This window comes from Silurus aristotelis (genome assembly GCF_946808225.1).
Source record: "Silurus aristotelis genome assembly, chromosome: 5".
Taxonomy (NCBI): Eukaryota; Metazoa; Chordata; class Actinopteri; order Siluriformes; family Siluridae; genus Silurus; species Silurus aristotelis.
This window is the reverse complement of record NC_139578.1, coordinates 21,337,370-21,349,499: the sequence shown is the minus strand read 5'-3', so window position 1 is coordinate 21,349,499 and position 12,130 is coordinate 21,337,370. Positions and strand designations below refer to the sequence as shown.

Here is a 12,130-nt window from a genome sequence, read left to right as displayed (position 1 = left end):
TAGTATTAAATTGCAACCTAAAACTTCTGTAACTTTCTTACAATTTCACCTGACATATTTTACAACAGAAAACATGGTGTCCTGGATATAAAACCATAAAGAACATGCAAGGAAGTCCAAACTAATTCAACAAATCAGTTCAGACGTAAAAGAACATATCCTGACACTTCAGTGTAATATTTCTTATTCCCATAGCTGTTGATTAAGGACATCCTCAAAATAATGAATGAAAATGTATATCATATAACCAAATTATAACCGGGTTTTAAAGATAGGAAAGCTTTTTGTTCACAATGCAAGAGAACACAAAACACACTGTCATGCACAGGGGGTTGGACACCCAGAAACGAATTTCCATTATGACACATTAATAGTGTTCATAGTACATTTTGCTCATTGTGTGTTTGACTTTTGAACGTACAAAGGAAAAGAGAACATAACACAAAAAGTCTTGCAGGTTTAAGGATTGTGGTTACTGTGTATGTGAGAGGATTTATATGCTACAATGCACTTGCACTAGTAACGTATTGCCTGTGTGTAAGCAAAATTTAATATCCTTAATCCCATGCGGTTTGTGCTGTATTCGTTTATCATTGGAGTGCAGACAAACATGTTCCTGCAAGTTGTTGTTTAACCCATGAGCTTCCCAGAAATGTCATTAATTTGCACCCTCACCACAAAATGAAATTACACTACCGGTTGGAACAAAGGATTTCAGAAAAAGATGTCAATTATGTGCCTCAAAGTACTGTTGATCTACAAACATGCACAGCAACAGAGGAATTCTTTCCAGACTCCTCTATTTAAAGACATTCTTAATAGTTTGGGGGAATCAATAAAATTAAATAGTACCTTAATTCCAAAAGTTGACAAAGGACATAACCAAATGTTTAGTACCAATTGTCAGTAAAAGGAAGTGGCGGCTACGAATTGAATTTGTTTAAATGCTATGCTTGTTAGCATGTTTAAAGTCATCATAGGGTCAAAAGGGGACACCTGGTAACTTTGCCACTACGGATGTGCGTCCCATTTGGAGGGTTTAACTCCCCCCTGCTTTTCTCCTGTCTTCAAACAGCGCTATTAACACTATGCTACTTAGCTTTAGTAATTACAGCCTGTAAAGGAGAAGATGCCGCTTCACCTTTCATCATCGACATGGAACTTAAGTAGGTAATGTCCACAGAAGCAGTCGCAATACTGCTCTTATATGATGTGAGATCCCCCCCCGGTTTTAGACCAGAAACAACCCATGTTGGACTGAATCAACAAATCATTTAAATATTAATTATAAATTATTGATAAATTAGTTATTAACAAATACATTTAATATTGTTTAGCACTTGCCAACACTTTCAGAAATAATTTTCCAAGTACTCAACAAATATGGAAACTATATGATATATTTTAAAACTTATTTGTACTGTTTTAAATTGAGCTACAAATTGTTTATAGACCAGTGATTTAATCTAATTTAATATGTTTTGAGAATCAAAAGCTTTATGCCTGCAAAATCATGAAATGCATTAATTTATTTAATAACTTTAATTTTAAAATCAATAAATGTAGACAAAAGTACCTTTAGATTGAACTTGAAATGTTCTACTACATGTACATCAGTGTAGTAATTTATACATCTTATAAATATTATTTAATTTTAAATGCAGGCTGCCAAATTACAAAAAGAGCAAACAACCTGTAATGCATTTGTAAATACTGGCACATTATTCATCAGATAATATAGAGCTTGTAATTACGCAATTTTGTGTTTGTGTAATCTCTGCATATCTCATCTTGTAGTTTACGATGTTAATTTGGTGTAAATGTGGACATAAGGTCAGACTCCGGCAGCATTAACCACACTTATTGAAAACCTCAGGAGACTGGGTATTAAAATGTCAAGCTAGTGTAAATAATCTTAGACTTCCAATTGTGTTTGAACGCTGGAGATAAGGAACTTTGTGTTCCTTGTGTATATCAGCAGTAATCAGACAAAATCATTTGAGACTTATACTTAGTCACCAGAGTGGAAATGATGATTTCCAGTGTATGACTATGTGGGCTTGAATTTGTGGCCTGATGTGGGTATCTGCTTTAACCACTAGGTAAGAAAAGATGAGGAAATGCCATTGGCATGTGGACTGGCACAGCTCAGTAATTATTAGTGTGGGGTGAGAGAGTGCAACAAATAGTACTCAGGATCAAATAACATCCCAGTTCATATCCTTCATGCTGATTCGTCAGTAATTTGGCAAGGGACCACATTAATGACACTTCATTCCCTGCTTGCTTTGTCACTCCAGGTCAGTAGACTTTGATACAGTTTCTCTGTAAGGCAATAGATTGACCCATATATCCCAGTATTCTCTATGAGTGACTAATGTATAAGATGTGCCTCCTGCAAAGACAGGAAGAGAAGGGGAACAGGAAGCTTGTATTTTGACACTAGTGTCTGTGAGTCTGTGATCTCTGGGTAGCGGAGCTAAAGTTAGAACATCAACATAGTCGAAAGCCTAGAATGATCCAGGGATCCTTAGCTTGGTTGCAATGAGGTTACTGCAGATCACTTTTCTGTCTGCTGGCTCCACGTCTGTGCATACTCTATTCTTGGAGCAACATGGATACATAAAAAAAAAAAAAAAAAAAAAAAAAGAATTATGTATCCTTTACTGGTTTTGAATTAACAGTTGTTTTCTATAAAGATCAGCTGAAAGCTGTGTTTATGATCAGGCAGCACAATAATACATTTACTTCGATTTACAGTCAGCAATTAAACAGATTTAGCCAGAAGTAACGTATTGCATTGTCAATACAAGCACATGCACCCATACACGTGCACACACTTAGAGACACACCAAGTATTGGGCATGCCAGAGCATTAGCCTGAGGTATGCAGGTGCTTGGGCTTGCCAGAGTTGAGTATGCAATGCAATGTTGGCCTGTGGCAGCCTCCGACTTCCATCTCAGAGACCCAAATCCCTTCTTTTAATATTACTTTGCTTTGTCATGTACCTGCGCTTAGCATATGACAGATGTGTATGTGTCACGGTAATCAACCATTGTTGCTAATAGCAGTGGGTGGGTGTGTCTGTAAGCATGTTAGAACAATTATTATCTGAGGCTCGATGATAGATATTTAGAGAAAAGCATTTGCTTGATCCTGAATCTTCGGTGAAATGGTGTACAGTAGCTGGGTGGAGTTTTGTGCAGTAATATTTATGTCTGTGCGCTTAAGAATGTTCTTAATAAAACTGCCATTTAATGACAATTAAATATGGCATGTATCACGACTAGCTTACAAAGTAGCATGTTCACATTCGGATATTCTTAGTGATATCAATATTGCAAGATTTTTTATTATGTGTAACAGGATCACGGGCTGCTGCTTAGGATGACTAACACAGATAGACTAAAGATCACCATGAGAATACTGTAAAAGGTATCATACAGATGCCCTAAACATCACTGTGGCTGTTTTTCCTAGGATAAAGACTTCAACGGGTCTTTCTCTTGTTGTCTAAAAGACTTTTCTCCTAGCCCTAGGGTTAGTCAACTCCAGCATGATGATTAGGGATAACATTTCAAAAGTTCAATTTTATATAACTGGATTTCTGTAAAGCTGCTTTGTGACAATTTCTATTGTTCAAAATGTTATTGTATCAGCATTAACGTAAAGTTAGCTAGTTGGACAGAACTCTAAAATCTTCTTAATTTACACATTATTATACATAACAGAAGACATAAGTTGTGAAGAATATGTAATCTCAATGACTATCTTTTTCTGTCATGAGCATGAGGTATATTTGCATTTATTTTTTATTTTTTCATGCTGCTGTAACAAAGAAATTTCCCCACTGTGGGACGAATAAAGGTTTATCTTAACTTAACTTATATTATCTTACCTTGAAATGCAGATTCTGTGAATAGAAAATTATGGCTACCACATCATTAGCCATAAAAAATATTCCTATCAGATGTAATTGTTTAAAGCTTTTTTTGTTTGATCCTGTCCTTACACTAAAAGGTCTAAATGTCCTTATGTCTAAATGTGATACCTTTCACAGTATTCTCATTGAGTTAAATGGCTAAGGCCTTTCATTTATGAATAAATGTTTAAGTCATGTGAAAAGAGCAATTGCTTCAACAAAGTGTTTTTTAAATTGGTCATTAGAACTGAAGGGCTAGCCATCACAAATCTTTCACTCTTGACCTATGGGCGCATTCCTCAAAAGCAGAGGTGAATTTGCAAGTATACACAAGCCCATTGATTACATTTACACCACTTCAAATGGTTACGTCTTTCTGACAGTGTTTAGTTCCTGTTTAGAAAACTGCAATCTGTAAAGCAGAGACAAATCTTTACATTTTTCCACGACACGGAAATCAGCATTCGAATGCAAGCAGCTGTCTGACTTTGGAGTGTGTAATAGTTTAGGTCAGCTTGAAAGACACAGATGCACAGCACTGCTTTGCCTATGGGTGGTCTCGTTTACAACATACCACGCACAGAGGGCCGATGGAGGCCGGTGGAGAGGGTGAGAGTGCTGGGTCAGCTTAGGGTAAACTATGGACGATGCAGTGTTCAAACACAGCTGGGACATAGGCCCACATGCAGCAAGCATGTCGATAGCTGTCTTGGAAACGAGTTAAGCTGAAAGTATAACCGATATCTTTTTACCTATAGACATGGGTAAATAGGGTTAAGCAGATTGGAATGCAGACAAGAAAATATGCTTAATATTTATCAGTGTAACACTCTTTAATTGTGTTTTCTACAAAGTGAATTACACACCCTGTGAATGTGCCCCTACATGTGTATCTTGAGCAGAGCAGAAAAAAACTAAGAATGTACCTTTCTTTGTCTTGAATGATTAATTTATTTTAAAAAAAAATCACCAAAAAATGCAGTTTGATTTAGTTAATTGCAATTGACGCTCATACATAAATATGGTAAATGGGAGTTCTTTCAAGTTCTCTTGTTGGTTGCTTTTGGTCTCTCTTTTTTTTGTACAGCACTTGAAATACTTTCTACTCTCTAGTACTTTCTCTGGCACTCCTTCAATCCCAACTATTCCTTCTTTTTCTTTGCCTGTTTCTATTCTGAGATGGATGATATTGATGGAGCTCACGAGTGTAAGGGAAAGAGATGCGAACAAGCACTTAGTAAGATAAATATTAATCAAAGACAAAACGGAAACATGAGGTCAACATCTGCGTGTGTTAGGTTGTGTTTGTTTACACGCACACAACCAAGGTCGAAAAGGTCGTTTTTGACCATATGGGGAAGGGTCTGCTTTAGTGGAAATATATCAGAGTGATATTTAATGAAATTCTTGTAAGATTTGTACAGCAAATATATATATATATATATATATATATATATATATATATATATATATATATATATATATATATATATATATATATACAGTGAGGAAAATAAGTATTTGAACACCCTGCTATTTTGCAAGTTCTCCCACTTAGAAATCATGGAAGGGTCTGAAATTGTCATCGTAGGTGCATGTCCACTGTGAGAGACATAATTAAAAAAAAAATCCAGAAATAAAAATATATGATTTTTAAACTATTTATTTGTATAATACAGCTGCAAATAAGTATTTGAACACCTGAGAAAGATAATGTTAATATTTGGTAGCCTTTGTTTGCAATTACAGAGGTCAAACGTTTCCTGTAGTTTTTTACCTGGTTTGCACACACTGCAGGAGGGATTTTGGCCCATTCCTCCACACAGATCTTTTCTAGATCAGTCAGGTTTCTGGCCTGTCGCTGAGAGTTTTATATATGTGCGTGTGTGTGTGTGTGTGTGTGTGTGTGTGTGTGTGTGTGTGTGTGTGTATTTGTTTGCAGAAATGGAACAGAACTGTTAAGGTTAGAGAAGGTTACATATGTAAGCATAGTTCCCGAAAGGGAAATACGACGTTGTGTCAGAAACGATTTGAGAACAGTTCCGTGTTGTCCGCACTCTGAATCACGTGTATAATCATTTCAATGGAAAGCGCGGTGTCACCGGCAGGACGACGTCAAGACCAGGAGGCATAAAAGCACATGTGAAACCAGTATGAGCTTCTGAAAAGGGAAGGAAGTGCAGCTGGGATGCAGGCAGTGTGACACGTAAACCTTTAGGGTGAAAGGATCCAACCCTTTAGCAAACTGTTGTTGAAGGAATTCCAGTACTGAACTAACTGGGCAGTTAACTGGATCTAAGTGGTGTTGTTCACACCATGCAGTGAACAGGTGCCACCTTGCTGCATACAACTTCCTTTGGATTGAAGAACGGTCTCTAACACTTCGGTGGAGAGTCCGGCGGCTAGGCGCTGCAACCCCTCAGGGGCCGCAGTCTTCACTGCTCTGGGCGGGGGTGTATTATTGTACCCCCTGCCTAAGATAGAAGATCCCTCCTGAGAAAAATCTCCCAGGGAGGGTGTTCTAGAAGGGCTACCAATTCCGCAAAACTGTGGCTTGCCCAGCCACTACCGGGCCACCAAGAGGAGGTGGACTCCGTCTCCAGAACTCTCGGGAACAGCGCAACAATGGGAAAGGCATAGGCCTGTACCAGGGCATCCAGCCCTATAGGGTCTTGGGGTGTTAGGGAAACCAGAGGGGCACTTGCCCGGACCTGGACCTCAGCACTTGCCACGAAAGGGCGTCTGCTTCCTCATTTAAGTGGCATGTTATATATGCTGCCTTCAAGGAGAACAGCTTTTCTTGGGCCCACAGGAGGATCTGACGTGTCACCTTTTACAGGCGGCGATATCACAGTCCTCCTTGATGGTTGATTTAGGAAACCAACAGTGTTGTCTGTACAGACCAACACATGGTGATCTCCAGGCAATTTATGTTCCACGTCCGAAGGGGCCTCCCCATAGATCTTGAGCCGAGCGGCCCTGTAAGGGATGTGTCTGTTGTAAGTGTTATGCGATGCCCAGGAACTCCCAGCACGGGGCCCTGGGTTAGGAACCCAGGATCTCTCCACACATCTAAGGCACATAGGGATTGTGGCATAACCTTGATCGTACAGAGTGGATTGCCCCTCTGAGAGACTTCTTGGGGCAGGATGCCAAGCGAAACCACATTGAATGCTCAACAGTTTTTAAAACTGCTTTACAGTAAATGACTGGCCTTCCCTCACTCTGCTGACGGCCTCGAGGATGGACTCAACACGAGTAGGGGACAAATGTGCCCGCATTAGGGTTGAATCCCATACTACACCTAAGTAAGTGGAACTCTGTGATTAAGAAAGCACACTCTTTTTAGCTTTCTGCCTTAACCTTAACTCCCTTATGTGGGCAAGAATGACATCTTGACATCTCTGATTGAGCCAATATCAACCAATCATCGATATAATTTAGAATGCAGACACCCTGAAGCCTTAGTGGGGCCAGTGCCACATCCACACACTTTGTGAAGGTGCAAGGTGAGAGGGCATAACCAAACGGAAAGACCCGCAGTAAAGTGAGTGGCCCCCGTCCTTTTTGAGATCTATGAAGTACCGGCTGTAGAGCCCGGACTCTCTGTCTGATGGAGGGACCACATCGATGGCCACCTTCCTCAAGAAAGTGACCACTTCCTGTTCAATGTCCAGAGCCTGTTTGGGCCCCACCAGGGTGGAGGACACCCTGTCGAACCATGGCGAGACCCGAACTGAATTATACAGCCTCTGTCTACAGTGCACCAAAACACGTTTGGCAGAGCCTGCAAGGCTGCTAGATGGTCTTTTAAGGGAATCAGTCTCTTGAAACTGACCTCTGGTACAGAGGTGCAGCTTTAGGGGTCTCCTGAGAGGCGGCGAAACCTTCATGTCTGCTATGATGCCAGGAGGAGAGCGAGAAGGGTGTTTGCTGAAGCTAGCTGCCCTTAAGCACCAAGAGTGGTACAGCCATTGTGTACAGACAGCCTGCGGCTTGGACCCACTGAGGCATAAGCCCACCAGTGGCAAGGTGGTTTTCTGGGGTATGGTGGGCAGCACCGGGGCTTTAGGAGACGATGCATCCCACAGGGAGAGATAGCTAGCCAGCGTCTCTTCAATCCGGGGCATTGCCCCATAACCACACTCTCTCAGTGAAACTATATTCAAATTAGTGACACACGAGGACTAAAGAGGCGGGAAGGACAAGGCCTAGCTCACAACGTGGACAGCTCAATGTGCAGGTCTGGAAAGAAAGGTGACGCGGGTTGCAGGAAGTGCTCATCAAATTTACTAGGTGGATGAGCCTTCTGCTGATCAGCTGGCCAGTTGATCTCGAGCTTGGCAACGGCATGGGTCACTACCTTTAGGAGCTCCTTGAAAAAGACTGCCTGAGGGGTAGTCTCAGGGGGCTCGCTTTTTTTTTTTTTTTTTTTTTTTTTTTTTAAACAAAACTGAATCAAAGGGAAGACTGATCACACCTAAATGAATTACATCCAAATTTAAATGTAATGTTTCATTTGTATCTGATGCATATAGTATTAGGCAAATCGTGAAAAGACATATTATAATTGCAAATAAACACATATATCCACTCTCACAGTATTTAAAATGTACCCACAGGCATTTGGGCAAGGGACCTTTAGTAGTGTTTTGTAGTATGTAGAAATTGATCTTCTCCCTTGTGTGTTTTTTTGCTGAGAGTTTTCTCCTTAAGTTCCACAGTTTTTGTTCTGTTCTCAAAAGCACTTTCTAAAAAAACCCAGTGCAGGAATGTCAAGGTGTGGCATTATGATCGTTTGCATTATTGGAATTTATTATTTTTTTTATCCTTGTTCATGAAGATAAGCACATGCACATATAAGATGTGTCCACCCTTCCAACTGGTAGATTAATCACACTGAATAGAAAGTGACTTAACAGCCCCTGTAGGGTTGCAATCATTCAAGGAAACTAGAGAAGTGTAGGAGTATAGAATTATGTCTCTGTCCTTTCCGACCCTTGCACCACCCCCCACTTGAATGACTTTTTTTCTAAACACTAAGGATTCTATGAGATTCTAGTTCAATTTCCAAATATGCGCCAACATGCCACTGACAGCCAAGCGTTCCTCGACGACGCCTTCTGTTCTAATGTCTTTAACCCTTTCTTCACCCCAGCTACTTTTTTTGGAAGTTGCTTTCGTGTCTGAAGAACATATTTTACATTGGTATTTGTTACAATAGCAATGGTTGATTGTTCCTGTTTTTTATAGATTGCTCACCAGTTACCATTGAGAAAACATTGTTTCGGTTCTCTCCCTCTTTCCCTGCCATTCTTCCTCTAATTTTCTCTTTTGGCCTGCTTCTGTCAGGCTGATTATCACTGCACAATAGATCAGAGGTATAAATAAATCTGGGCGTTTTCTATTTACTTTTGCGCTTGTTCTCTTTCTCTACCATTTTCCTTTTCATTTTATTTGGTCATCTGTATCTCAGCTCTTTACTAGAAGAGCTAAACATTTAAAAGTATAGGGACAGGCTCCCTCACATATACACAAGTAATAACACGATTAAACATGCATGTTTCTTTGCATTGTGGGTCTTATTTGTAATCATAGCAATGTGGAGTTGTATTTCATCTCGCTCTTTCTATTCACTCCAAGGTTTAATAGCAATATTCATTTCCTCTCCCATGGTCATATCATACCACCCCACACCCTTTCATCCTTTAATCACATTGAATCGCTCCCTAGTGATCTCTGACCTTTGTGGCCAGAGCAGGTCTCGGCTGAGCACCCTCATCCGACTGCACCTACTGTTTTAGCTCGGTTAACATTCCTGAGCCCGTAAGATCAGACTTCTCACTGTGCAAGAGATTCCTTCTTTCCTTATAATTCATTTGTGATGTCACATAATCGGCCAAATGCTGATTCTAGGCCATCCTTCTCACTGAATACAGACACAGGTTGCAACCTGTATTTTCCATAAATGATGACACCCAGAGTCTATCCAGTGTTACTGATTTACTGAATAACCACTTTGATTATTAAACATGTACTTCAAATTTTCTAAACCTTTCAAGAACTGTAGGCAGTTGTAAAATTTACATATCCTTTTCTCTTGTAACAACATATCATTCCTATTAGTTATTACCCACCCAGCTTCTACATCATATGCTTAAAATAATTTGGGAACATTGGAGGTTAAAGTGTTTCTGGTGTGTGAAAATATCTGTTCAGATTTATTGACCATAAGTGTAAACCGAGCCCAAATAATAAGGGGAAGATCAGTGGATGTGTGTGATTGTGCAAACAAGGAGTGCAATAAGTGTTGTACTTTATGCATTTGAATATTATACTATATGCAGTATCAATATTTTGTAATTGGACATGTCTATCAGTCATGTCTAATTAGTCAGGGCTACATTCATAAAAACATTTTAATGCTCTTTTTTTTATATTTTAATAATTGCCGCTGTTCTTGTTAACCACAACATATGCGATGGCAATGTCTCAGGTTCACTATAGACAAACTTATGTGCTTGTTTGTTGTTACGTTACCAGGTGGCATATTAATTTCAGAGCGGTTTCTGTTACCTCCATATTCACATTCCTTTGTGCTTAAATAAAATTCCACAGGGCTTTGAAATTCATTTCTCTTTCTTTGTGTGTCTCTCTCTTTCTAGGGATCAAAGACCAATGAACCATGTGGAGGGCGTGACTGTAGCGGAAGATGCCCCTGTCCTCCGATTAAAGGTGCCAGGGTGAGTACCAGATTTTGTGGATATGGTGAAATATCATATGAAAGAACAATGTTCTGTACACAGACATATTTAAACATACTTTCAACTATCTTGAAAATGTTCATCAATTGTTGCGGTTTTAAGATTTAGACAATAATAAAAAAGTATGTAGATTGATTATTATTTCATGTCATCTTCATATTTAAAAAAAATAAATAATAATGTTAAAATGTTGGTTACATACATTTGTATTAATACTATTCTACCTTTTAATGATTATGCCATGTTTTATAAAGGCCACAAATTAATTCTGGTAAACCCTTACTCGGGTGCACACATTGTCACTATATGTCTTTAAACATAGTTGGTATTTAACTCATTCTCTATCTTATCACTATAAAAGATATTTAAAAGGTTAAGGTAGAGCTTAATTTAGATCTTTCCCAGCATAACGTTTGAGAAAAGAGTTGGACCCGTTAAGAGAATCCTGCAGGCGCATATTTCCACAATATAATTAAACCTTGTCACCTCATAACCGGCCAGAAAAGCAAAGATTTTCATTACTAAACTATATTTAAAATCACATTTGCCTAAGACCAGTCAGAATATTAAAACTAATTCAGAGGTTAACAAGAACTTTTTCTTATGTGTCTTATGACCTACATCATTGAAAGCAGCACAGGAGTCACCATAGAATCTGATTGGTCTGCAGCTACGCACCCCCATAAACATTAAGTGATTATGCACTGTGTTTTCTTTCTATCAGAGCCAGCATTAACTTTCTTAGCAATTTGTGCTACAGTAGCTATTTTTGTAGAATCATAACAGACTAGCTAGCCTTCGCTCCATTGAGGCATCTATGAGCCTTTAATAACCATTACTCTGTTGTCGGATCACTATTTGTCCTTCTTTGTATACGGTTTGGGACGTAATAACCACTGCATACAGAGAACACCCCATAGTACCTGCTGTTTTGGAGATGCTGTGACCAAGTTGTCAATCTACCACATTTTGGTCTTTGTCAAAGATGTTCAGATTTTAAAGCTTGTCCATTTTTCCTGCCTTCAACATATAGGCATCAACTGCTGCCTAATATATATCCCCCTGGAAAAAAAACAATAAATGTGATTCATGATATCTGTTAGCAGTTTTAATGTTATGGTTGACCAGTGTAGCTTCACAGTTCAATTACCCTGTTTAAAATACTTTTAATTAGCATCAGCTGTTGTCAGCACTGGTGGTCCTAAACAGGTGAGTAAGTGTTACAAATGTACTCTGGCACATCTATTCTCTCCCAACTCATCATTAAAACAAAGCATCTGAATTTAACTGAAAAAACATAACCTGCATTTTATTGTTTAAGTAAGCAGCACTGTTGTTCTGTTGTTTATGTGATACAAATGCATCATTCAATGCTAATGCTAATCTTTAAAGGTATGCATATTTTTCAAAGGGTAATATCACATATAACATGTATATACTGTA

General features: G+C 39.0%; 1 protein-coding gene across 2 annotated transcripts in view; it reads left to right on the top strand.

Moving 5' to 3' along the window:
• col4a6 (collagen, type IV, alpha 6) overlaps positions 1 to 12,130 on the top strand; it is a 75,767-nt gene that overhangs the window by 27,088 nt on the left and 36,549 nt on the right. For both annotated transcript variants that reach the window (XM_083541299.1, XM_083541298.1), the window contains exon 4: positions 10,589 to 10,666. In XM_083541299.1, coding sequence (XP_083397425.1) covers positions 10,589 to 10,666 — 78 coding nt within the window. The remainder of the gene's footprint in view (positions 1 to 10,588; positions 10,667 to 12,130) is intronic.